Raw genomic sequence first — 27,933 nt, forward strand, 5'->3', positions numbered from 1 at the left:
TATGGCTGTGCGGGCCAAGAGGCCCAGAGGCAGAGATCGACTTGCTGTATGCACACTCACTCTGAGTGGATGGGATTTTAGTGATTGACCTGCCACCGCAGAAATAATGTTGGGTGTAACCCTTTGACCCCAAGAACATTCTACTGTCATTTCTTTGGTTACATTGAACCCATAGTGAACTTGCCTGGGGCTGAAACCCATTGGCAAGACAGTCGACATGTGATAAATGGCTGGGAAATTCAGTGTTGCTGCCCTTGGTGGCACCCACCGCAGCAGCGGGGTCCTAACCTAAAGATGATGTGTTGAAGCCTCACTGCAGCATTTTTAGAAACCCATGTATCAGGTGCACAGGGGCTTTTTAATGATTTATTCCTTTAATAGCTATGGGGACTTGTCCTTTCACCAGCTCTCCTGGCCCCACATTGTGTGTTGTCACTCATCCTCATGTCCCTGGTGTCCAGCATTGGGTAGGGTCCTCAGTAAATGAACAAATGAGAAAGGACAGGGGAGCCAGATGTGGTACACACAAAGTTTTAAAAGAGACTCTCTGTGTTTCAAGAGGACTCACTGAGAATACTTTAATAACTCTTTGTTCCTTGAGGAAGCTAATGGGGGACAGGTGTGGGAAGTGAGGGAGGCTTAAGAAGGAGGGTTCAATTTACAAGAGTATGATGACTTCGAACTCCCAAGGAAGCACCTCTGGCTGTGCTAAGCAAGGCCGATTCCTGGCTAGGGCCAGGTGCCCAGGTGGCCCTCCAGAGCTGGGGCTGGCTCCTGGTGGAGGCGGAGCAGGGCTGTGAGTGGGCTCGTGAAGGAGGAGGAGTGGGGCGGTGAGGCAAGGCCTGGCCGCCATGTCCTGCCCCTGGCCCCTATAGCTTCCCTCCTGTGTCTGGCCGGGCAAGGGGTTAATGCTATGGCCGGGGAGGCCTAGGGGCCAGCGGGCTCATGGGCCTGGGCTCAGTGGGGTGGGTGGCGCCGCTCGGCCAGGCCCCCACGGCCTAGCACCTCACCACTGAACTGGTAGGTGAGCTTCTTCTTGACCTTCTTGACCTCGCCCGTCTTGCCATAGTTGCGCAGTGCGCGGGCCATCTTCTGGTAGGTCATCTTCTTGCGGTTGCCCTTCTGGATGCCCCAGCGGTGCGCCAGCGCCTCCTTGTGCTTGGACGAGAACTGGAAGGTGCCCTTGTCCTTATCCACCCACCAGATGCTGTCCTTCATGTCACCATTGCGGAGCAGGTCGAGCAGGAACTGGTACAGGCGGATTTTCTTCTTGCTGCCTGTTGGGGGAAGGTGGTCAGTGCCCCAACACAGGGACCCCTAGGGGCAGTCACCAGGGGACGACTTGGCATTGGGGGGTGCCTGTGGGGAAACTGGCTCCCTGACCCCATGCCTGGTTCACACTCACACACACACCCACTCACAGACACTACAGCACAGAGGAGTACAAACTCACACAGCCAGCCTCCCACACTCAGTCACAGGTGCTGGTGCACAGACCACATGCTTGTACACATGTGCCGACAGACACGTGTAGGTGTAGATGGTCACAGATGCAACACTCACCTCTGCAAACCTTCACACACTCACACTCTGCAGACACATTCATGTCTGGGACAGGCATGGGCACGAAGCTGGCCTGAGTAAAGGGCTGGGATGGAGGGCTGGGCCCCATACCTGTCTCCCCATGCAGGAGGCCAGGCCCTGGCTCCAGGCCATCAGCCTCCCCATCAGACACCTCCAGTGGGGGGCTCTGCCGTTCGCCCTCCTCCTCATCCGAGCTGGGTTGGGCCGGGGACAGAGAGGGGTATGGGAGGCACATCCGGGGGAGGTAGGAGACCTGGAAAGGTGGTGGGAGAGGTAAGGTCAGTGAGGGGCAGGGGTCAGCTGAAGGAGAGAGGAGGGGGTGCTGAGGGTGGGCAGGGAAGTTTGGGAGCAGATGGGAGATGGGAGGTCAGGAGGGTCACCCCACACAGGGTGCGGGTGGTGGGAGCAAGGGGCTGCTGAAATCCTCCCTCCTGGGCCCAGGGAGGGGCACCTTTTCTCATGTGCAGGAAGGTGCCACATGGACTAGCAGTAGCCCTGGGAGGGAAGAGTGGCCAGTGCATTGCACATGGAGCGAATGGGTTAATCAGTGGGTGGAAGTGAGTGGAGGGCCACGCAGGTCAGTGAGGGATGGTAGAGGTCAACTGAGGTCATGGATTGGGTTATGGTTATGGGGCTGAAGAGGGTCAGTACAGGGACTCAGTGGGGAGAGGGAGAGGCCAACAGAGGTCAGCAGAGGTCATTGTTCACTGACTTGGAGGTCAGATCCATGAGGCACAGTGAATGGGGACTTGCTGGCAGTGAGGGTCAGGAGAGTCCACAATGAGGCCATTGGGGCTGGGAGAATCAGAGTGGGGGGCATTATCTGCGCTCTGTCCATTGTGGGGCCAGAGGAGATAAGGAGTGTGGGGTCATAAGGTCAGTCTGAGGGTCAGGAGGCAGCCGTTGGGGCTTCAGCCTCTGCTGGCACTATGGGGCAGGAAGCTGAGTTGAGTAAGAGCCTGTGTCAGCTTCCTGTGAAGTGCCAAGCCTCTCACCACAGGCCATGGCCCCTGCGGGCTGGGAGGGCCGCTCGCACCTGGTGGCCAATGCTGGCATGGGTCGGTGCCATGGGGGTGTCAAGCACGTGCATCTGTTCCAGCTCCATGTGGCGGTACAGCTGCTGCAGCTGGGGGGCCTGCACACTCTGCAGTTCCGTGAAGTGGTTCTCAGCGAAGCTCTCGAACTCGCTGTGCACATGGTGAGGGTGGAAGTCCCAGTAATGGTCTGCAGGGGATGGCCAGGCAATGGGGGATGAGCCCGAGTAGGGCATGGCAGCAAAAGGTTATAATAATTTTTAAAAAACTAATGCCAGGCCACATGGGGCTGCTGGACCATAGTCCAGGCTGGGCCACAAGTTGACATTAATCATCTCACTACATCCCCTTGTCATTTGACAACCCCCATTTTATGGAGGAAGGCATTGAGGTTGGAGAGGCTACATCAATGCCCATGGTCAAAGGCTCATCAGTGGCAGAGCCAGGACCCAGGTCTGAGGCAAAGCCTGTCATCTCAACAACCATTCTACCCTGCTTCCCGTTTGGTCAGAAGGACGCAGGCTTTTGATCTAGAGTCTGGATCCTGGTTCTGCCATTTACTTTCCTTGTGACCTCAGGCACCTGCATGGACCTCTCTGGCTTCAGTTGACTCACCTGTAAAATTGGAATTATAGTTATTGGCAGGAAATAAGTGAGCTCATATTTGCAAAAACTGCTAATCCCAAGGTAGGTCCTCAGGGAATGTTGATTCCCCTCTCCTCTCCTTAAAACTTCCCAGTGATTCCTCAGCCCACAGTCATGTGCACGGCCTTGTCACATGGCCAAGGTGTGACTCCAAAGTCACAGGGCTGACATTCCTCAGACACCAACTTGTCCAGGCCCAGGTGCTGCCACTTCAAAGTCATGCTCTGGGGCAGCTGCTCCTGTGTACCAGTGAGTTTGCCAGGCCCCCAGGCTTTCCTGGTAACTCCCCGATGGGTGCTTTCAGAGTCTGTGGTGGGCAGATTTGAGTTTGGGGAGCAGCCACATGCCATTGGGGTTCCTGTCCTGGGACCAGGGCAGGTCTTCAGCATGTTTCTCTGGGCACCTTTTCCAGGAACAAAAACTGCCACATATCTGAGGACTTCCTGGGTACAATCTGATGTCCAAAAGAAGATGTGGTGATAAAGTGACAAAAGGGATTTTCTCATGTGACTCAAAGAGGGAGTGTACAAGGTGTTATACCAGGCAACATCTTTGGGACAAGCCCACTGCCCTGCAGAGGAGCCACCACAAGCCTCATGTGGATCTGTGTGGTTCTGTGTCTGTTTCCCTCTTTTTCTTTCTCACACAAACATGCACACAATCACACATCCCTTTTAAATGAAATGATTTTTTAGTTACCAGAAAACTCACTTTCTATCCTGCTCTATATTGGCTTTGCTGTGTGACCACGGAAAAGCCATTTTATCTCCTTGAGCCTCTGATTCCCCACTCAAAAAGTCAGAGACCCAGAGGGGTAGTGATGGTGGTCCATCCACATGTGAAATCATTTGAACCCACAATACAGACAGCCTAGACTCCCACCTCTATGAAGTCACACAGCTTAGAGGAGAGAAAGAACATGACTTGGGAGTCGGGTGGAGCTGGGTTCAAATCCTAGCTCTGCCATTTACTGCTGTGTGACATTGGGCAGCTCATTCCACTTCCCTAAGCCTCAGTTTCCTCATCCGTAAAACGGGGGAGTTCTCAGAGGTGTCTTCTGAGAATTAAATGAGCTAATGCTTGCATGGTGCTTAGAATAGAACCTGATTTGAAGTAAGGCTCAATAAATATTAACTATCATTATTATTGTTATTAATGTTTTATTCTAAAGAGGCTGGATTAGTCCTTGAGCAAACAGCAGATGCCTTCATATTTATTTCCTCTTCTTCCTCCTGCTCCTTGCTACCTTAGTCAGTGGCCCAGAGAAGTAGTTTTGGGGCCCTGGCTGTCACTTTCTCTCTGAGGCTGGAGTTGGGGCCCTAGCATTGCACCATGAGGGCAGTGACACTTTTTGTCCACCTCTGTATTCCCAGTGCCTAGATGCAGTAGGCACTCAACAAACATTTCCTGAATGAATGAGTGAATAAATGAATCCTGGCTTCTTAAGAACTCTCTCCGAACCCTTCTCTACAAAATTATCTAAACCTTAAGGGGAAACAGAAACAATTCGTACATTCATCTTGCAGTGAGTTAAAGAATCCCAACCCAGACATGTAGTTCTGGGGGCTCTGGGATATGAGTGGCCCTGAGTTTCTTTTGAGCTTGTAGATCTGCCCTCCTGCCCCATTCCTGGCCCTTTGTCTGCCCAGGTTGAAGTGCTCAGATCTTCATAGGATGCTTTATCCTGCCTATCCACAAACCCACTCCAGCTCCAGGGTTGGGGTGACCTGAGGGCATCAGTTCTCCAAGTGTGGGATGAGGGACCCCTGATTGCTCTTCTCTCCTCTGCCCACCTCTGTTATAGCTCTGCATGAGAACCATGAGCTCATTCTGGTGGGCCCAGCCTAGGGCCACCTCCCATAGTGGTCTCAGTACACCTTCATCAAAGGTGCTTTGAGGGACTGGAAAAGCCTGCAGGCCTAGGGCCCCACTGGAGACCCACTGACGCAGAAGTCCTGAGCAGGGAGCTGGGAGTCTAGAATCTAAAGGGGCACTATAGAGGTACTTTACTCACTGAAACGCTGGGATCTTGCCCCTGAAAGCTGCACCAGAGACTCTGGGGCTATAATTTAAGTTTCAGAAGGCTCAACAGAAACCTCGCCTTTACCCTTGATTTGGGTATTCAGGCAGTTGTGTAATAAAAGCTGTCTGTTTGCTAGGCAGAAACATTCCAAGTCTGGGTCTCCCTGAAGGAACTCAGCACACAAGGAATCCTTCCAAATAGGAAGGTCAGCACTCCTAAGCCCATTGGGCTTCATTTATGAAGGCACCACTTTATTTCTTTTTGTCCCTTCAGATGGTGACCCAGGTCATCCTGCAGTATGACCCCTAAGTATGACTCTCTGGTCCTCAAAACAATATAATGTCATTTGCATATCTGGAGTTAGCTCTGGACCCTCCTTTCTATAGCTAGTTAGACACCCAGCACAAAGTAGAGCTCAATCAATATTTGATTGCATAACCAATAACTGGTAACTTTTAATGTGTTGTTTATTGACCAGGCACTGTACTGAGTACTTAATAGACTTTGTCTCATTTAATCTTCACCTTAGCTCTAACAAATTGGCCACTATAGTATGACCTTCCTTCCTCACAAAAGGAAACTATGTGACTCAAAGAGGTTAAGTCCCTTATCCACAGGCAGTCATTGGTAAAGTCAGGATCCAACTCCACCTGCATCTGACTTCAGGGGCTGAACTCTTCCCACTACAGGAGGAGCAAGACTGCTAATGAAAGCCATAGGCAGACCATGCTGACACTGAGAGACTTTACTGACTTCTCTTATCCATCTCTCTGTCTACGTTATCCATCCCAACCATCACTCACCCATTCTTCATCTATCCATCATCCAACCACTATCCATCCATCATGCACCCATCTATCTGTATTCATCTACCCACCCACCCATCCACCCACCCATCCACCCACCCATCCATCCAACCACGATTGAACCTTCTCCCATTCATCCATTATCTAGTCAGCCCAGCAATGACCTATTCATCTTGATCTCTCATTTCCTCCCTCTAAACCAGATCCCAATCTGGGACCAAAGTTCTACCAACATATCCCTGTTTTTACTCATTATTTGGTGTCACTGATATCTATATGTCACCAAGACAAAAATAAAATTATATTCAAAACAACTACACGCACACACACACACACACACACACACACACACACACACAAAATTTAGCCTTTCAGTGTCATTCAGTCATTCAGCTCACTATTCCCTCAAAGCAGAAAACCCAGCCTGAAGTCATGGGCTCTCCCCAGGGGAGCAGAAGCAAGATCAAGACAGATAAGGAAGATGAGGAATTAAGAAAGCAAGGACTGAGAAAAGACCTTCTCAGGAAATCACAGACCACTGGATGAGGGCTCCTAAAGCCCACCCCTCCTGCAAATTGTTGAGATATGGAAACTGAGGGTCCAGAGAGTAGAAAGCCTCAGGTCTCATCATAGTTGTTACTCCCTACCTTGCATCTTAATCAGGTTTTAGTTATTTCCTTTGTTGCAAAGATAAATGTGGTAGGACCTGTGTTCATTCTATAGCACCTATCAGTGTGCCTAGTATATAATAGATACTTGGCATATGTTTATTAGATGGATAGATCAGTGGGAGATGGATGGAGAGTTCAGTAGTTGGAGGGGAGGGTGGTTGGAAAGGTGAATGAGTGGATGATTAGCTGAATATGTGAATAAACTGGTGGATGGTCAGTGGTATGATAGGGTGAAAGAGCATATAAATATGAGAAAGATGAGAGGATGGAGAGGAGTTACACTTTGGAACTCTATTTCCTTCACCAATCCCATCACAAATGCAAATACTATTATACCACTAAGATGGTTATTATCAAAAAACAAAAAGATAGCAAGTGTTGGCAAAGATGTGGAGAAATAAGAATTCTTGTGTATTGTTCATGGAAATGTAAAATGGTGCAGTCACTATGGAAAACAGTATGGAGGTTCCTCAAAAACTAAAAATAGAACCACCGTATGATCCAGCAATTCCACTTCTTAGTACATACCCCAAAGACCTGAGAGCATATGTCTCAAAGAGATTTTAGTGCCCATGTTCACAGCAACATTATTCACAATAACTAAAAACAACCCAGGTGTCCACTGACAGATGATTGGATAAACAAAATCTGGTAGATACATATAATGGAATATTATTCAGTCTTTAAAAGGAAGGAAATGCTGACTAATGTTGCAAATTGGATGAACCTTGAGAACATTATGCTAAGTGAAATAAGCCAGTCACCAAAATAAAAATACTGTATGATTCCACCTATATGAGGTCCCTAGAGTAGTCATATTCATAGAAACAGGAAGTAGAATGGCAGTTGCCCAGGGCTGAAGGGAGGGGCAATGAGTAGTTACTGGTTAATGGGGACAGAGCTCCATTCTTGCAAGACAAAGAGCTCTGGAGATGAATGATGGTGACGTTTGCACAATAATGTGAATGTACTTAATGTCACTAAACTCTACACTTAAAAATGGCTAAGATGGTAAATTTTATATTACATGTATTTTACCACAATTATATAATAATAATAATAATAAATAGCAAATTTTAGGAGCCCTATCTTCAAAAACCTATCCTGAATCTGTCCACTCCTGTCAGTCTCTACTGCCACCCCCTGGTCCAAGCCACCATCATCTCTTATCTGGGTTATTATTCCTATGGTTTCCTACAGGTGCTTTCTCCCTGTTCCTATTGTTGCCTCTTCTCAGTTGTTGCTTCTACACAGCAGCCAAGGCAATCTTTTTAAAAGTTTATTCAATGAAACGACTAGGTACTGGGAGAAGATACCAGAAATTTCCAGAGAGACAAAACTAAACAAACATAAAAAATAAACAAAAACAAAAAATAGGTTACATTAAATAAAAAAGAGGGCATGGAAAGGTTTAGGCTTAATAAAAAAAAAACTCTGTAACCAGAAGACAGTAGAGAAATGCTGTTAAATTTCTAAGGGAAAAATGAATTTCAATGTAGAATTTTACACACAGCCAAAGTACTGGCAACTGAGTGAGAGCGTAGAGGAAAGGCATGAGGTAAAACAAACAATAATAACCAAACCTTTCCTCCCACACACCCTTTCTTAGGACACTATAATAATAAGATTGATAAATCCTTACATAACATTCACTATTTGCCAGGCAATGGTAAATTAACATTTTACATATAGTAACTCACTGGTCCTTACAGCAGTCCTGTGAAGTGGGTATCATTATGAAGAAGGTGGGGCACAGAGAGGCAAAGCATCTTGCCCATGGTCACCCCCGACCATAATTGGGAGACAGGGTGTGAATCCCCACAGCCTGGTTCCCAAGTGAGGGCTCTGTCTCCTCGCTGCACTGCCCCACAGAAGCATGGAGACAAGAAAGCACAGGTAATCAAGGTACACCAGGTGGCTCAGCTGTGAGTAATATTCACATGGTCATAATAATGAAAAACTTAGATACTGATTCAACAAAAGTTTCTATACAGAGAAAAACAAATACTGTATAATCTCACTTACATGTGGAATCTAAAAAACAAATTCATAGACAAAAAGATCAGATGTGTGGTTGCCAGAGGCAGGGTGGCCAGGGGATTGGGAGAAGGGTGTCAAAAGGTACAAATTTCCAGTTATAAGAAAATAAGTCCTGGGGAGGTAAGGTACAGCATGGCAGCTATAAATAGCTGCATGATGTATTCAAAAGTTGCTAAGAGCATTCTCATTATAAGGAAAAATAATTCTTTTTAACTATATGAGGTGATTAACGTAAACTAAACTTATTGTGGTAATTATTTCACAGTATCTACATAGGCCAGGTCACTATTGTGTATGCTTTAAACTTACACAGTGTTGTTGTATGCCAATCATATCAGTAAAACTGGAAAATAGTTACTGTATAATTATTTCGGTACATGTGGGAAAGTGTATGTGTGTCTGTATGTGTTGCAAATGAACGCAGTCTCTTTTCTCATAGTACACGTGAATAGATGCTATCTCAAATTGAGAAATCAAGCTGGGTTCCTCCTCACCTAGCACATAGAAAGTACTCACTACATGTTTGTGAGTGAATGAATGAATAATGCTCTAAGCTATCTCTGTTTCAAATCTTCATTTGTACATTTACTTAGCACTGTAGTAGAAAGACTAGAAAATAACTTTTATCTATCTCTGATAGGCTATGTGCCGTGAAGAAATGTCTATGATAAGTTTAAGTAAAAAGCAGTAAGTTGCAGAACAGCATAATGCAAGTCCATTTTTTAATGAGTAGAATATGCCTGTGTGTATGTAGTATGAACAAATGTACAGGATCATACACGTAGGATAACTTGTCTACATAGACTAGCTAGACTAAGGTGCTCTCACTGGGGAGTGAGATTGGGAAGAAGGAACTACTTTACTTGATACGTTGTTGTAGTTTTAAATTTCATACAAGGAGTATTTGTTATTTTAATAAATAAAATTTAAAGTTTTTCAGTGTGTTTAGATTTTCACTGAGCACACTCACACACACACACAAACAAAAGGTTATTTGGATCATTTCCCCGCTCAAAACTCTCCAGAAGCTTCTCACCTTCTGTGGGATAAAATCCAAACTCCTGTGGTAGCCTGCAGGCCCAGTGTGGTCTGCCCACCACAGAACCCTCTGACTGCCCCTCACCCTGCTCCCTGCTGTGATCCTGCTCCCTGTCAGGCCACGGCCCCTTTACACCTGCTCTTCTCTCTACCTACCTTCCTTTTCATGCATGTTCCTTCTCTTCACTCAGATGACATCACCTCAGAGGCCTGCCCTGTCCAGCCATGTTAAGGAACCCCCAAGTAGACACTCTGCATCCCATCACTCTGCCTTTTATAGAACTTATTACCACATGTCCGCTTATTCTGCAGTTTGCTGTCTCTCCCTCACTGGAACGTAAGCTCTAGGAGAGCAGTGGCCTCGTTTGGCTTGTTCGATGTGGGACCACCAATGCCTAGAGCACTTGGCATGTCAATCAGAAGCTATTTGGTGAATGAACAAACGAGGGGCTGAGTGGACAGGTGTTGTCAGGATGGGTGGGTGGGTGACTGGCTGGATGGAAGGGAAAGTGAATGAAATGGGGAGCTGGCAAGCTGGTTAACTGTCGTTCCACTGAAAATAACCCAGTGATCTGTCACAGGGCCCCTGTGCTTCTCCTAGTCCCTCAGCTGTTTCATCTCCCTGCCTGGGGGATGCAGTAAAACACCATGACCTGGGTACTTACTGGGCCTGTGCTCAGTACCTCAGACCTTGCACACATCATCTCGTGTAACTGTCACAGCTCTGTGAGATAAGGTCTTTCATGCTTTCAGCTTTATAGATGAAGAAACAGAGGCTCACAGAGGTTAAGCTACTTGCTCCAAGGTTATGCACTGGTGAGGGATGGAGCCAGGACTGGAGTCAGGTTCAGTCCTTTTTCACTGAGCTTCGCCACCTAAAATGTCGATCCAGAAGACATGTGGGAACTGGTGGAAGAATGTAGGGGTGTCTCTATTCTTGAGTCTTCAGAAAGTGCCTTCCAACAGGTATTAGGGAGGGACAGACAGATGCCTAGATCAGCAATGATGGGGGCAGCACAGGAAGTCGGGGCCAGGACCCTGGGGGACATGGGAGGAGTCTCTGGAGAAATTGGAGCATGACTTAAATGGGGTGCTCAGGCATCCATCAGGAGTCATTCCTAGGGCCCCACCCCAGATACAAGGTTCTGGCCTGGGAAGCTCAGGTTTTCTTGAAAGTGCTCATTTCCTCAGCCACAGCCCCAGGCCTGGCTGGTTTCTAGATATGAGGACGGCACCCTCATATGACAGGAGGGAAAACCTTCAGTAGACCCCAAGGAAATGATCCCAAACCCAGTGAAACTGAGAAGATGTTAGGCGGAGAGGAAAGGCTCCCTGGTGTCGGAAGCGACCCAGGCCGGGAGGAGCTCGCTGGGACGTGAGCCATCCTGCTGCTTGGAGCCACCAGGGGGCGCGAGTTCCCAGCCACAGAGAGGCCGGTTCAGGTCTTGAACTGCGAGGCGGAGAGGGGGCGGCGCCGGTCCGTGGGTCAGGTAGACCTGTTCCGGCTCTTGCTGGTGGAGCTGGGGATAGAGTTGGATGAGGGAGACTTTCTTGTAAATAGCCTGACTTTTCCTCAGGCAGGATGCATTCCTTGTAGAATTTTAAATAAGCATAAAAGGATGAAAAATATATTTGAAAGCCTTTCTGGCACTGGGGTTCTGAAATAAACCTGTGCTCCCAGATGTGACCTTGAGTCCACCAGCTACTCCCAAGACATGGCTTCCAGTATAATCTGTATAATAGCTGCCAGGCGTGAGTCCCGGTTCACAAGGTGTGGCATCCAGAAGCGAGAGACCTCAATGAGGACTTGCCCATCCCTGGGTGTTGCTGTGGATCGCGACCACCAAAGATGTGCCTGAGGAATGGAGCTAGAGGTGTGACCGGCCCCCAGCCATGGCCTTCAAGTGTGAAACCTTCCTCAGCTATGGCACAATGTACTTGTCCCTCTGGGGCTGCAGATACCCCAGCGTCTGGCCTGCCCAGGTCTCCAAGCCACTGGAGAATCCCCCACAAAATCCACTAACCAGGCCACTTGGTCTTTTGGCTCAGGCGTATGCTGGGATCCCCTTCAGGTGCCCTCTCACAGTGGTCTACCCGGGCCCCCGACACCTAATGCCCCGCCTCCTTCTTCTGAATTTGCTCAGGGATCCAGGGTGGGCCTTGAGGTAGGCGGTTAGACAGACAGAAGGATCCCCTGGCCCAGGCCCTGTCTTCACTCTCACCCACACCCCCAGCAAACCGGAGGCTTCAGCCCCTGATGACTGAAGGGGCCCTCAGAGCCCTGCCGTTAGCCCAGCAGCTCTCAGACAGAGGTGATTCTGTGCCCACGCCCCAAAGTGGGGGAGGGGGCTTTGGCAGTGTGTGCAGAAGTATTTGATTGTCATGACTGGTGGTACTGCTGGCATCTAGTCCAAAGAAACCAATATCCTACAATGGACAGAACAGGCCTCATAACATAGACTTATCTGGCCCCACATGTCAGCACAGAAATGCTGCTGGCCACATGCACCCAGCAATGCACAATGAGGAGTCCGAGGTAAAGGGGGTGATGAGGACAGAGAGGAAAAGGGGGCAGTTGGGGGAAGGAGGACAGGAAAAAGCACAGGACCTGGAGCAGACAGACCAAGATTCCACTGACCAGCTGTCCAACCTTGTACAAGTCATTTAGCTACTTAAGCCTCAGTTTCCTCATCTGCAACAAGGTTAGTGGGATTGGACAAGAAGATGAATATACGCAAAGCCAACCCTGAGCTTTGACACATCAAAGGTGCTCAGTAAGTTCAGGCTGGGGTATGCGGTGGGGAGGCAGGAGTGTGGGGCTTTAGGGCATAGTAAGTTCACATCCCCTGGGAGCTAGCTTGATCCAATGCTCAGAATTCCAAAGAAGCACTGACAGACAAGTCTTTTTTCTCTCTCCAGGTCCCAGAGTCAGTCACTCAGGTTCCAGGCCAGGCTGGGGAGGGCTGTGTACTCACCACTGTGACTTTCTCCATCACTGTTAAGATAGGGGTAATATTCATGTGTTTGGCGTTGGTACAGATCTGTGTCATAGGGAACCAGGTCTTCCGATGGCTGCTGAGAGAGGAGGATGTCAGGTGTTTTTTTTTCTTCTTAGATAGTAAGGAAAGTAACCTGGAAGGGTGTCAGGTTTTGGAATGCAGTGGGGAGACTCCAACCAGGTCTGCAGCCCCCAGTAGGTTGGGTCAACCACCCTCCCTGAGCAGCTACATCAGGCTGTAGCCAGCCCTCTCTATGCTTGGGACTGGGAGAGGACACAGAGACCGGGAGCAGAGACCAGGTGAGCAAGAGCCTTGGTTCCTGCAGAAAGGGCATGACAGGGACCCCAGAGGTCAGAGATCAGAAGAGGACCAGGGCTGAGGGGAGGGCATGGCCTCTCTCCACCACCCCTTCCCACTCAGGGCTGCTTCTCACAGTCACATTCACAAACACACCTGCATCCAAAATCCTAGTCCCACACACTTGCCCTCTCATACTCACACTGATACACTTACAGCCCCAAATGTACACCTACTCCCCAACACACTAACACCCACATGGGAACTCATGCCCATACACCCACTCACATGCACTCTGCAGGGCATTCACACACATTGTTATCCTCTCACCTTGCAGGCCCATGCAGAGTTAACACACGAATCCACACACTGGCTTACAAATGCTTAAACACACTCACACCTACGCCTTCCACAGTCACTCACCCCTACTTGCACAAGCGTCCTTACAGCACACATTCCTGTCCTTCTGCCTCAGTCTCCATAGCCCTCACCCCAAAGCCCCACTCTCTCACAGCCTGCACGCAGGCCCCAGGCAGGCTCAGGGCCCCACTGTGACCAACAGCTGGCTGCCCTGTAGGACTCCCAATGATTGCCCAGGCAGGCTTTGGGGGCATGGACAGCAGAGTCTTGGTCCTCTCGCTTTCTCTCCTCCCTCTTTCTTCCCAGACCCTCACTAGGATACTCTCTTCTCCCCGCTCCCCACTCCTCCTCCCTCCCCTCCCATTTCCTCCCCCACACACCCCAGCCCTCAGGGCCTGGGTCAGGGGCCAGGGTCACCTTGGGACCCCATCTTCCTGGGAGTACTCTGAGCAGCCCCTGAGGTTTGGCGTGGGAGCCCGAGAAGATGTGCCTCCTGCCCAGTTCTATCTGGAGTTCAGATTGAGAAGTCAACGGTCAGAGAGTATGGCCCATCTCCTGGGCCTGTGGCTTTCTTCAGAGTGGCCTCTTCTTGGACCACCTTCGTCCCCCCTGGCCTGCCCACTTTCTTGGTCCCAGGTCAGTTAAGGGCAGAACAGGGCTGGACAGGGGGGCTGGCTGTCTGGTACTGTCTGTGTCCAGCCCAGTAAGAAGCCCAGGAGCCCAGCAGCAGGAGGTCAGCCTGAGGTCTGGCTGGGGGGGAAGAGGAGAGGAGGAGGGAGCTGCCGCTAACCTGGGAGAGCTGTCATGTGGGCAGGCCCTGCCAAGCCCTTCCCAGCTCCCCAGGGCTTCCCACCATTGCTGAGGAGAGATGGGGCAGGCAAAGGGAAAGGGGTCTTCTCAGAGGGGCCCAGGCCTGACACCTGCCTGATGCTGCAACTACCACCAAGAGCAAAGCAATGGTGACCTGTCAGTGCCTGCTGCCCTTCCCTCCCTCCCCTGGGACTCCTGCCTCTTCACCTCGGTCTTAGTCCCTGTCCCAGCCCCTGCCCCTGCCCTAACTCCAGTCTCACACTGGACCAGGTCCTACCCCAGTGTCAATCTCAGCCCCAGATGTCCCAACCCCAGCCTGTACTCTCCTCTCCCTGCTTGCCAGCCTGGTCCCCAAGCCTAACTGCAGTCCCAGTCCATGCTCCCCTCCCTGCTGCCACTCAGCCCTTGGCCCCTGCCCCTCCCCACCTCTTGGGGACCTGCGAACCCAAGGCCCAGACCTTCCAGTCAACAACCATGTCCTCTGGGCCAAGCCCCAGACTGGGCACTGGGGACCCAGACTTAAAGCAGCCTCAGTCTCCAGGAGCACCCAGGCCATGGGCCAAGCCCTCTGCCAATGCTCCTGCCCTCAAACATTTATGGGCCTGGGCCTGAGAACCGGCTTCCCTCAAAGCAGGTCTTCCCATCTTCTCCTCCACTACCACCTTGCTGCCACCCTCACCATCCTCGGCCCAGCACCCTGCCCTAGAACTCCAGCCCGCCACCCAAGCCTCAACTATAACTAACCGTTCAGGCCCCACCGATCACAGCCCCACCATAGGCCCAGCCCTCAGCCCGCCAGGGCATGCTCTGAAGAAGCCAGTGGCCCCCTCGCTGGGTCTCAGGCCAGGAGCTCCAGGAAGGAAACACCAATTTCCCACTAACAGTAAGCCAGGCAGGCAGCCGGTGGGCTGGTGGGCTGGTGGGCAGGCAGGCGGGCATAGGAGGGCTGCGGGTTGGATAGTGGAGGAGTCCCAGTACTCACAGGGGAGACGAGGGGAAACCCTTCCATTTTGCACGCCTGTAACATCCAGCCAAGCTCCGAGTTGGTCAGATCCCCTGTCTCAGTGGGGGCCAGTGCAGAGCCCCTTGGGATGGGGCGCCCCGTCAGGGGCTAGACGGACTTGGGGCGGGCGCAGGGCTCAGGCCTGCCCCCTGAGCTAGAGGAGCCCTGGGTGAACCCCCTCCCTTGACATTGCAGGGCCAGCGCAAGTTCCTGATTTTATCGAAAGGCCTGCCACCAGGAGATAGTCCCCTTGGGGTGACATCACCGCCCCAGCCTGTTTGCATAAATCTCTTGCGCTACAGGAAGTCTCTGGCCCGCTGGGGCAGGTGGTGCTTCAGGGACTGGCCTGGGAGGCAATGGGGGCCAGGCCCCCTGCCCAGAGGAAGCTGGGACTGTGAGGGGCAGCCCTGGGGGCTGGGGTGGGGAGGAAGAGTGGGAGGAAGGAAGGCTAGCTCTATCACTGGGGACCTTTGCTGCCCTCCCCACCTCCATCCCTGCTGAAGCCCTCTAACCCCTAACCTCACAAATGCCTACTGCTCTTGAGACCCCCGTGTGGCCAACAGTCACTTCATTGGGGTCAGAGCTGGTACGGGTGGCCTCTTGGGGCCTCCAGTTTCTGGGGTTAGCCTGGCTGGCTGAGGGCTCTGATCTAGCAGACTGCCAGGCCTGCCTCTTCCTGAGTACTGGTCCCCAGTCCCTAGGTTCAACCTAGTCTGGTGGGGCTGGGGGCTGGGGCAGGGTCCTCAGCACAATGCCACTGTCCCCTTACCTCACAGTTCTTCCCACCAGAGGAGGGTCTGCGGCTCTTACACCCTCCCCTCCAGTACCCTGAATACCATTGCTTCTTCCAAATTCCCAGGGGCTCCATTCCCAGCCCAGATTTCTCAGTTTCCCCACTCCTTACCAATACCTTAATATCAATCCAGTCTTCCTAGTTTACAAATCATTCTTATCAGTTCATCCATTCATCTGTTTTCCCATTCATTTATCTATTTGTCCATCTATCAGTCCACCCACCAAGCTAGTCATACATTCAAATGGCTTCTATCAGTTTATCCAACTGCCCACTCATTCATCCATTTATCTGTTAGCCCATTCATCCGATCCACCCATCAGTTTATCTACTTGTCCATCTAGATGTTCATAGATCAGCACACTTATGTTATTAATCCATTAGTCTACATTTCTATCTGTTTTTCCACTGTATGTCCAGCTATCAGTCTGTTTGTCCATTGGTCCATCCATCTACCTACTCAACCATCCATCCACCTATTCATCCATCTACCCACCCATCCATCCATTTATGCATCCTGCAATATTAATTGAGTTCTAGGCTGAGTGCTGGGAAAATAAAAATGTATCAGACAGGACCCTGCCTGCCTTCAGAGAGCTCCTGATCTAGTCTGGAAGGCAAGAGGGATGAATAGAGAAATTTTTTCATCCGTTGATTTCTGGTGACTCTACTCTGCTGGGGAATGTCCTGAGCATTCTATTTCCTCCCCCGTGTAGTCTAGCCCTTTGCTTTATATCCCCTTCCTTCCCACTAAGGCTAGCCACCTCCTTCCTGTCAGTGGAACCCTAGGCCCCAGGGCGTTTCTTCTCTAGCAGGGGTTTACTGCTATGGAGTCACCATTACGTCTATCTCACTTCTATCCTCACTTGTTTCTTGCATCTGTCATCAGGGCTCTCCAGGCCCAGGTCACAACTCCTCAGGACTCCCTCAGAACCTGACCAAGGCTGCTCCCCAGGAGGTATCAGCCCCATCCCTGCTCCCCATCTCCCCATTAAGAAGCCCAAGTCCCAGAGGACTGGAAGTATATACAGGGCATCTGCCCCAGAAAAGCCAGGTCCTCCTCGATGTGTTCATGCATTCATCCGCCATACATTCATGCATTCATATTGTCTTGGCTTGGTTTGTTCACATGCTCACTTACCTACAGATTCGGTCATTTAATCATTAACTTTTCATTGAGGGTCTTTCATGTGCTGGGCCTGGTAAGTGGACACAAACATGAATGAGGCATACTCTGGACCTCCAGGAGCTCACAGGCCTTTAGGGAGAACAGATATGTGAACATAGAGTACAGTTCTTTGAGGAGGATGAGGGCACAGAGAGAGGGCTAGGTACACTAGGCAACGATTGATTTGGTCAGGGCCACAAGTGGGAAAGCATGCAAGGAGAAGGGCATATCCAAGTGAGGAAACAGCCTGAGTAAAAGGCAAGGAGGTGGGAAAGAACAAGGAACAATGTGCCGCCATCCTTGTGGCAAGGAGCAAGAGAGGACAGGAAAATAGAAAGCTTTGAGTGTCAAGCCAAGGATGCTGGGTTGCATCCAGGCCCAACTGTGGGTCTTTTGCTGGCTGTGAGCAGGGTGTTCCATGCCCTTCCCCAGGTTGGCTATGTGCTCTTGAGACCTGACTCCCAAGGGACATGGGAAAAGAAAGGGATTCCATCATCCCAAGTGTGGCCAAGGCCACGGGGCCTGGGTGAGAAAGCACAGAAAAGGCCCAGGACTCCAAGTCTCTGGAAATAGACAGAGTTATTCTCACTCTCTGTGCAACACCAGTGGACTTGTCCACTCAGACACCAAGTCTGCCCCACCTTCTCCACTTCCCCTCCTCCTAAAGTGTACCAGGGGCCTCTTCCAGAGACCTCACAGCCCTAGGGACCCACTGTTATTCAAAGCCTTCTGAACAGTAGAACCCAGATTCTAAGCAATTCTGAGTAGAGCAGGAAGGCCCCAGTAAACCACAACCCCAGGTCTAAAAGCTCCTTAGAAATGGGGGAAATCATTCTCTGAGTGCCAGGCACTGTGCGAGTGCTTCACCCTATATGATCTCATGTAACCAAAGCAGCCATCTGTTAAACTGAGGCCCAAGAGATCAGTGATTTGCCCAGGGTCACACAACTTGTGAGTGGATTGTTGGGGCGTGAAACCTGCCTTCTGGGCCTCAAGGAGGAGCTGGATCCTAGTGGAGAGGGAAGGATTTAAAGAAAGAAAGGAGGATGAGGAAGCCACCATGGAGAGGGCAGGAAGGACAAGGAGTGGGAAAAGTCAGTGAGGATCAGAGAGGAAGAGAAAAAGAAAAAAAAGTAGGAGAAAGAGTCAAAGAAGTGAGGCAAGAAACAGAGACCAGGGCGAGAGTACAGAAGAGGGGGACAAAGAGGAGGGCTGCCTTCCTCTGCGTCAGAGGAAATGGGGACCAGAGAGAGTCTCCACCTTGCTGAAGGCTACTGGGTGCAGCATGCCTGGGCTGTGGCTCTCATTCTCCTGGGCAAGAAATTGGTTTGAAACCAAAATTCTTGGGGTCTCCAGGGAATGAGAGGCAAAAAAATGATTTTTTGGATAGGTAATATATGCACGTGATACTAAACTCAAAGATACAGAAAGGAAAACAGCTGCCCAGACCCCCTTGCATAGACTACCCCATTACCTGATTCTTACATATTTTTCTAGAGATAGGCCAAGCAGACACAAGCATAGAGGCAGATCTATTCTTCCTTTAATTTTACACAGGAGGTATGAAACACATTGCATTTCCCTTTTTTTTTGGAATAGTTTTTAATTTAAAAATAACTCCACAGAAGTTTATTATAGAAAAGTTTAAAACACAGATGAGGAAAACAAATTAATTTTATTACCACCACAGCATTTCCCCTTGGTTGTTATTTTTTTCCCCTAGATCCATCCCATGCCCATGCATATAGAATGGTCTTGTTCTTTTTAATGACTGTACAGTCAGTATTCCACTATTTACAAGGACTGTGGTATTTTTGAATCATGAGACCTCATTCATATAAAAGTATGTAAAACATTTATGTAGAGTTTAGAGAATGAATAACTGCAAAGCCAACACTTATGTAACCACCATCCAATAAGCCATTTCTAGCACTCCATAAGCATTCCCCCAAGGCCCCCTTCCAGGCTCCTCTCTGTCTAGAAGTGACACTATACTAACTTTTTCAGTAATTATTTCCTTGCTTTTCTTTATAGCTTTACCGTTTATGTAAACATCCCTAACAATATAGTTTAGTTTTTGTCTTAACATATTTTAATCTTTATGTATAGAGAAATCATATAAATATATATATAAATATCTTTGGGATCCTGCTTTTTCCCCCCACCATGTTGTTGTGTGTAGCTGTGGTCCATTTTCATTGCTGTGTAATATTCCATTGTAAAGACCATTCATCTAACCATCTTATTGATGAACATTCAGGTTGTTTCCAATCTTTTTGCTATTATAAAAAAAAACCACTATCATCAATAAAATTTGCTGGTTTACATATATACAAATGTGTGTCTAGGATAAATTCCCAAAAGTTGGAATGCAGGGTCAAAAGCAGTGTTTTTTATTTTCTGGGTTGTTTTTGAAGGGAAGTGAGAGGGGAGCACCTGCTGGAAGAGTTGGGCTTGATTTGGTTTAAGCGTTGTTTCCTGGGCAGACAGACTGTAGTGCTGGCTCAGAGTGGTGGTTCCCATGCTCTTACATTTGCTTGTCTCTAAAACAATACCCTTCAACAGCATAAAACAAAGTTTTCTGCCTTAAATAAAAACAATATCAGAGAAAGGCCTATTTCTGTGGGAGTAAATATTTGAAGGTTAACTAAAATACTATAAATTCTCCTTTTTTTATATTTAACTTTCAGGCTCATCTTGATGGTTAACAGCTTGATACTGAAAAGAAAATCACCTCAACCAAACATAGGCTGAGTCCAAAACCTTTGTGCACTTCTCTGTAGACCCTAGTAAATATCAGCAATTATCTAAAATAGAAATAAAAAGCCCTTAAATTATAAGTAATACTGAAAATGACATAGCTCTGAATCTTAACTCATTGGAAAAAAGACCAGCTAATTTATTTAGGTTTTATAACACAGGTGCACAGGAATTTTTAACTTACCCCTTTTGACCTCAAAGGAGATTAATTTCTTTGTTGAGATACATTGACATAATTTTGTATCAGTTTTAGGTGTACTGCATTTAAAATTTTGAGGTAAATGATAGATAAGATAGATAGATAATAGAGAGGTGATATATATGGCTAGATAGATAAATGATGGATGGATAGATGGATAGATAGACAGATGGATGATATATAGATAGATGATTGATAGATAGATATAGATAGATGATAGACAGATGAATGGATGGATGGATAGATGATAGAAAATAGATACGGAGATATTGTCACATCGCCCTTTATAAAGTTGCACCTATTTACTGTCCTGAGAGCAGCACATGACAGGGTTGTTTCCTCATCCCATTGGACAAGTGGGCAGCCCTGTAGGGCTGGACCTTATAGAGTGACAGGCCTGAGTGGTGGAGGGCCAGGCAGCCCTTTGCCCTGACTGGGCTTGGCTGCTGAGGGGGTAGGTTGGGTGTTATTGCAATCACAGTGTAGGCAGGCAACAGGAAACATGGGTGCTGTGTCCTCAAAGCGGTCCACAGAGGGTCACATGGCCCCTGAACCTGCAGACCCCTTGACCTCACCCCAGAAGAGCTCTAAAATGAGGGAAGGGTGCCCCACCCACTTTCCTAGCAAATGGTCCCCATGGGGAGCAATGGGGTATGTGGGAAACTCAGGCCTCAGACTAAGAGCTGGGCAAGTTGACCAAAAAGAGCTGAGGTTATGAACAGAAATGGCTGTCTCGCAACTTCCTCTCACAGTTGAGACACTGGGAGACACTCCTTGGGCCCCTCACAGCTCCCTGAGCTCTGGTCAGAGCACTGTGCTGGCTCTTTAGTACATTAGGGCATCCAACAAATATTTACTCAGGGCCAGATGACCCACACAGGCAAATATCCCTGCCTTCACGGGGCTTGTTGCAAGCAGAGAGGACAGGGGATAACATGGTAGATAAGAGCGTTTCACTGCATGTCAGAGGGAACAAGTGTGTGCAGTTGGGTAAGGGACTCACAGTGGGGTAGGGTAAGGGGGCAGTTCGCAGTGCTGAGAAGGGTGGCGGGGCAGGCCTCACATAGAAGGTGTCCTCTGAACAAACATGTCCAGGGGTGAGCCGTGCAGATGCCTGGGAGAGGAGTGTCAGGCAGGGAGCTGGTACAAGGTGAGGGGTAGAGGTGGGGGCTGGTTCAGGTAGGGCCCTGGGGGACATGGTGTGGCATTTGGTTTTGACTCTGAGGCCCTGTTGCAGAGTGCATTCTCTCTTATTCAAATCTAAAATTGAGGCCATTATCACACCCCTGACACAGATGAGGAAGGTACGGAGCAAGCTCAAAGGCAGCCCATGACTGGCACAGCATGGCCCGGCCAGGAGGTGGGACAGACAAGGCTGAAGCCCGATCTGGCCAAGACCTCACTTGTACTCACGGCAGCTGCTCATGCAGTGCTTGTGGGCTGCAACAAAGGCCAGGGGCAGGAGCTGGCATTTGTTGAGCATCTACTGTCTGCCTGCATTAGCTCATTCCATCACATTTATCATCAGTGCCATTTTACAGATGAGGAAATGAGGTGCAGGGTTGCACGTGGGCGTGCCCAAGGACACATAGCTGGTGAGCAGGATGAGAGATGAATGCAGCTCTGAAGGGTTCTGAGGCCACTGCCCCTATCTCAAGCTTCTCCCATGGGTATTTCCCTACTTACAAGTCCTCCTTAGCTTTCACTTGTCCACAGGCTGAGGACTGTGCTGGGGCCCCTAAACCCTGGGTCTGGCCAGCCATTCCCTCTCCCACTCCAAGTGGACCAGCACTCCCCCACACCCCCAGCCAGAACATTCTCAGAAGCTCTTTCTCAATCTCCCATTGCCTTTGCTCACAGGTTTATCCCCTTGCACAGACCAAAGCCTCTGTCTTTCAAGGGCCAGCCTCCTCCAGGCTGCCCCCTTTCCCAGCTTATCTCCATCTCTTCCCAGCCCCCGAGTCTGTCCTCTGACTCTGTGCCAGCTCCTGCCCTCTACTCCCCATCCCCAGCAGCCAGGAGGCACAGATCTCCAGAGCAGCCCGACCTCCTTAGCAGCCACCCTCCCACGGCCTTGTCCCCTGCTGACCAGGCCTGCAGACCAGGAGCTCACCTCCCAGCCACATCACTCAGTCTCCGGCACCTCAAGCCCACCACTGCCCACAGTGACTTCCGCCTGTTCACCACAGCAGCACCCCACCACCACCACCTGCTTGCTCACCAAGGACACCAGCCACTTCCCCCCAGGCCCTCTCCTCTGTGGAGCACCTTCACTGCCCTCTTCTATCTAGGTACCCCTGGATCCTTCCCATTAACTTGCTGTGTGGCCTCTGGACAAGTTCCTTCCCTGCCCCAACACTTAGACACCTGGATTCTATAGTGTCTATACACACCTCCCAGCATTGTTCAAAGGATTGCGAGTAATAGTGTGTGTAAGCATTTACCTGGCACACAGCAATGCTCACTGAGCCTTGTGGAGGTTAGGAGAGTGGCTCTGGAGATGGTGATTTCAGTCCTGTCCCTGCCCTTCATTCACTGTGCTGCTGAGGGCAAGTTCCTTCTAGGGCCTGACTCCTCATCTGTAAAACAGGGACAGTAACAAGTGCACATCCCGGGGCTGGGGGAGTAGGAGGAGATAGCATGTGTGATATTTGCGTGTGACAGGCATACTCGGCAACCCTTGGGCACAGGGAGGCTTAGCCCATTGCCTGAGGACTCAGTGTCTCTGCAGCCTTGTCAGGACTCCCACCCTTTGGCCTCTCTGCAGCCTCCTCGGGAAACCTGAGAAATGCGGGAGTCTGGGCAGCTGGTGGGGAGAGCCCTGAGACAGCGGTATCCCTCCTTCCTCTGCCCCTCCCCTAGTTCTCTCTCATCTGTCTCTGACTAAGCAACCAGCTCTTGTAAGGGGAAAGCCAGACTGAGAAGATGGGCTCAGATCTGGAGCGACCCTGTGATAGGATGAGAGGGGCCCTTTGAAAAGGAAAAAGAGAAGTAATACTTTTTGAGCTCCCATATGGGCCAAGCACACTGGATCTTTAACAAGGCTATGGGATAGGAATGATCTCCATTTTGGAGATGAGAAAATGGAGCTTAGAGCAGATCTGTACACTGCTCCAGGTCACAGAGGAGAAAAGGCCAGAATTAGAACCAGACAGGGCTTATCGTACTCCAAAGCTGCACTCCTAGCGCAAAGCTGCCCCAGTGTGTTTGCCATGAGCTCTTGGGACCTTGGGACAGGGCATCTGTACATCTAAGAGGGCCCTGAGGGGACCAGTAAGTGAAGGGCTGACTTAAGCTTCCAGACTGTGGGGCCCAACGCCAGTTAGAGGCTGCCTAGGAGTCCCAGACAGCGGCGGGGGTCAGCCTAGGGTATGGAGCAGAAGCCTTGGGCCCAGAAGGAGTTAACTGCATGAGGGGCCTGAGTGAATCAGAGGCTGCAGGCTGCGATGGAAATTCCCTGTGCATAGTGTGTGGTCACCCAGAAAAGGGAAACGGTGCTTTTCGGAGCAGGGGATGGCGGGGGCTGGAGCCCGGGAGCAGACTCCTGGCCGGGTGGGGCTGGCAAGGGCCTTGTAATCAAGGAGGCCTGGGTTCCGGGTCTGCTCAGGCCCTGGGTGGGAGATGGGAGGTGAGGAGCTGCCAGGCTGCCAGACCTGGTTATGCTATGGTGTATCCATGGATTCTGACAGATAGGTAGATGTGCACCAGGCCCAGAGGAAGGAAGGGCACTCCCACTGGCCGTGGGAACTGGTAAAGCTAAGGCACAGGGGTGTGACTCAGCATGGAGAGTTTATCCCCTCTATTTTTGCTGTGGAACTCTTTCCTGTCCTTCAGGGTCCATTTCAAGTGACCCCTCCCCACCCCAGGAAGCATTCGTCACTCCTCTGTGTCTCCCAGCCTCAGTTTCCCTGTCAGTGCTCTCAGAATTTTGTAACTCTTCTGCCTTCTCCAGAAGAGTGTGGGCAGGGGCTGTATCCTAGCTTTAGAAACAGCTTGCGCTCAGCACAGCATTGGCTCTGGGTGCTCGGCATTTGTGAAATGACAGTTTCACAGAAGAGGATTCTGAGGCTCAGAGAGGTCAGGTGAAACTCAATCAGCCATCTAGCTGTAGCTCAGTGGGGCTCAGTGTAGGCCAGGGCTCTGCCTTAGTGGGAAGGAAGGAATGGGGCAGGCAGATCCTTCCCTTGGGGCAGGGCAGGACACTGGCAGCCTGGCCAGGGACGGCCATCTGATGGCTCTGCTGTCCCAGACCTGCTTCCCCCTCAAGTTTCAGGGCAGCCCTGCTTCTGCCCCTGTCACAGTGCTGAAAGACTTCTGTCCTCCCAGGAAGGAGACTGAGGTAGAAGATAGAGCAAGAGGCAGTCAGATGGAGAGAGACGGTGATTTGGTTTCAGGACCTTGCAAAGCTCAGGCCAGATGTTTCCCCGCTCTGTGGCCTGGCTCACGTGGCTTCTTCCCTGAGCCTCAGTGTCCATTTTATGTTGGAGATAATGGGATAGGCACGTTCCAGGGACAGAAAGAACTGACTGGTGTAAACTGTAAACCTCTGTGCCAATGTGAAGGAGTTTGCCCACCATAGTAATGAGCAGTAATTGCCAGCTGTGTCTCTCCTTTGAGCTGTCTCCTGCTGTAGCGCCACCCTGCCTTCCAGTTCCTAAGCGGTGTGCGCTGTGGCTCTCAGGCCCAGTGTCCATCTGTCCCATCTTGATTCTGCACAGCACAAGGGCCTGTGACCCACACCCACAAAGAGCAGACCAAAACTCAACTTGAGGAGAGTGGTGGCTGGGGCCTTCTGCCCAGAAACATGCCCCCTGAAATCCCCAGGTGCCCCAAGCTCAACTTCTGCACACCATTTCCTTGGCCTCCTTTGAAGGTTGAGGGTGCTCAGAGAGGCCACCCTCAGGCAGGGACAGGCAGCAAAGTGGTGGCCAGTGGTGCTAGAGCTTTTCCAAGCACAAAGGGAAACTGAGAAGTGTGGGAATGTGCCTTGGGCAGGCCCAGTGGGCAGGCCTGCATGAGAGGGGTTGCTCCAAGGAGTCCAGACTGATGGGGTCCTGAGGCTGAGGAGGAGAAAGAGACACTAGGACCAGTGGCTGAGGGATTGGAGCTCACTGTGAGGGGCTTGCAGCTTGTCCAGACTGAGAGCTGGCCAGGCAGTGGGAGGCTGGGGAGCTGTGTGGGGAAGGAAAGAGGAAGCCATGAGGAGAGGGGGAGGAGGCTGCTGGGGATGGAGCGGGAGTGGGGGCTGGGGGCCTGGAGCCACTTTGGCCACAGCCACTTCACTTCTCCTGGTTTCGGTTTGTAAATAGCTACTGGCTCTGTGCAGGCGGGATGGGCCCTGCCCCTTCTGTGGCCTGTGTCCAGCAAGCCCCAGGTCTGAGTAGCAGCAGAAGCTCAAACCCTGGATTTGAGGACCCCAGGGGGCATCAAAACTGGCCCAGACTTTGGTGTGGGTGGGCAGATTTTGGTGGGCCCAGCTCTGGGCAGCCCCAACCTGTGGTCACTGAGGTAATGCAGCTGGGACAGAACTTGATGACTTGGCCACACTGGGCTTATTTATAACTGGGCCTTTCTGGGCAGAAGCAGCTGCTGACCCGCCAACTCAGCACTTGAGCTGGCCCAGGGCACGAAGGTAGGGGACAAAATGGTGGGGGCCAGGCTGGCCTGGTGGCCCTTCAGGCCGGACCTCGGGGTCTCAAGGTCCCCAAGCCTTTTCAGCAGGAGGCAGTCCTTGGTCTGCCTGTCATGAGAAGACCTTGAGATTTAGGGGAAGCTACTTGTGCGATGGACATCTCAGAACCTACTGGACCAACAGGGGTGTCTGAACTCAGTCAGTGGACTGGTTAGTTCTCAGGGTGTGAACACAGGCCTTAGCCTTCCTGCAAAGAAACTCTTCCTCCAGAGGTCAGCCGCTGTCAGCAAACTCAAGAAGCCAAGTCATCTCCCCTCCCTTTCTTGCAATAGCAGCTTAAAAACAAAACAAAGCATGTTCGAGAAAAGGGCAATGCTGAATCCTAAGGCCTGGCCCTGACAGTGGAGCAACAGGCACTGACAAATGGGGAAAGGTTCAGGCCCCTCCTAAGGCTCCTGCCTCATACCACTTGGGTACCTTTCTCCTTGTAGATGAGAAGGGCTGGCCCTGCCCCAACCCTTCAAACAACACTTGTCTCTCTTCTGAGGAAGACTGTGAAGGGTAGACCTGACCCTTTCATATGGTTTACAGGAATAAAGAGGTTCCTAAAATGTTTCTTCCACTTGGGAATCCTTGTGGATCAACCTTGTCACCCCCTACTCTCTGTTTCTTGTCCCCATCATCATCCTGTCTCCCACCTTTGGTCCCGGCCTTCCCACCTCCAAGCTTTGTTCCAGTCTGGTCCCCAGCCTGGCATGCCCTTTCCTTCCTCCTGTTTCTCCAAGTCCCCTTTCTTTTAAGGCCTATGTCAAGCCCCTCTCAGAGGGTCCTTGCCTCAGTGCCTGCCCTGTCTCCAAAGCTGAGGCTCTTGGGATGTAAAAGTCAAGGGACATCAGAATTGGAGCAGAAATAGGTTGAGGGCTTTTAGATCATGGGTGCTAGGTGCCATGATCACTATGTGAAAGAGGAAACCAAGCCTGGAGTGAGTCAGGGATGGCCAAAGGCACTCAGTGAGAGGACAGAACTGCGGACAAAGCTACATGCCCTGGCTCTGGGCTTAGAGCTCCCACCCTGGGGGACCTCTGCCCTCCTTTAAGCCCTTACTCTCCCCTTCCTCTTGTCAGAAGCTATTAGGGATGGAAGGATTGGGGCCTGGCATTGGGGATAACTCAGGCCATCCACTACCCAGGTTTGAGGCTTAGGGTGGTGGGTCCCTTCAGGCCCCTCTGGGCAGGGTCGGGGTGCCCAGCCTGGAGCCACCTGAGCTGCAGCTGCCCCTGTTTCCACATCGGCAGTAGCAAGTCCGGCGCCTGAGAAAACAGGAAGCGCCCAGTCACCACAGGAAGCGTGTGCGCGCAGCCTCCCCACCCCCGGCCCATTGCAAAACGCCAACAGCCCCATTACCACAGGCACCGCACAGTGGCGGCAGAAATGCTCCAGTCTCCAGGCCTGCTGAGGAGCTGGACAGACAGCCTCCAGCCCTAACCCTTCTGGGTCAGGCTACAGGGTGATGTCCAGCCCCAGCCTTGAGGAGCCTGAGATCTCCCAGGCTTCAGGCCTCATGCCTTCCTCTGGGTTCTCAGCCCAATCCCAGTGGCCTGAGCCAGGCTGCTTTGGCCATCACTAAATCCTAATATGGGGTCAGGGGTCACCGAGAAGCCATTGCTCTGACCTGGTGGTAGGCATCTGAGGACTCTGGGCCTGGCCTTTAGACCCTGACAGGGCCTGAACCCCAAGCATCGCCCAGGCAGTTGGCCCAGAGCCCGCCACTCCCACGACCCCAGGGAGCCATCTGCTGTCAAGTCCACACCTGCCACACCCTCTGCCCAGCCCAGCCCTTTCCAGCTGAGACTGCAGCCCCTGGGGTCCTGCCCAGCTAGCCCTTGAGAGGCCTGGGCCCCTCCTCAACCCACCCTGCCTGCCCCGACTCACCTCCCATTTCTGGCCCCCCAGGCTCAACCCTTGGAAGGAGATGTAAGTCCAGCGAGGCCAAGGCCCGGTGCCTGAGGAGGCCAGTGCTCCTCCAGCCCCGGGGACAGCAAGGAAAAGAGAAGAGAGCAGAGCATTTCAT

General features: G+C 51.0%; 1 protein-coding gene across 4 annotated transcripts; it reads right to left on the reverse strand.

The window, feature by feature from the left end:
• Positions 1-552: 552 nt before the first annotated feature.
• On the reverse strand, positions 553-27,933 carry SPI1 (Spi-1 proto-oncogene). Of its 4 annotated transcripts, none has more exons than XM_017640359.3 (5): positions 27,795-27,924; positions 22,675-22,809; positions 2,621-2,808; positions 1,675-1,837; positions 553-1,277 (listed from the first exon to the last, which is right to left on the reverse strand). In XM_017640359.3, exons 2-5 carry the CDS (start codon positions 22,760-22,762, stop codon positions 958-960), a joined length of 759 nt encoding a protein of 252 aa, XP_017495848.1. In that variant the 5' UTR covers positions 22,763-22,809; positions 27,795-27,924; the 3' UTR covers positions 553-957. The 4 variants fall into 4 exon arrangements, with proteins under 4 accessions (XP_017495848.1, XP_017495847.1, XP_017495846.1 ...); XM_017640358.2 differs by lacking the exons at positions 22,675-22,809; positions 27,795-27,924 and adding exons at positions 12,817-12,913; positions 15,290-15,536; XM_017640357.3 differs by lacking the exons at positions 22,675-22,809; positions 27,795-27,924 and adding exons at positions 12,817-12,916; positions 15,290-15,536.

This window comes from Manis javanica, chromosome 11 (assembly GCF_040802235.1).
Source record: "Manis javanica isolate MJ-LG chromosome 11, MJ_LKY, whole genome shotgun sequence".
Lineage (NCBI taxonomy): Eukaryota > Metazoa > Chordata > Mammalia > Pholidota > Manidae > Manis > Manis javanica.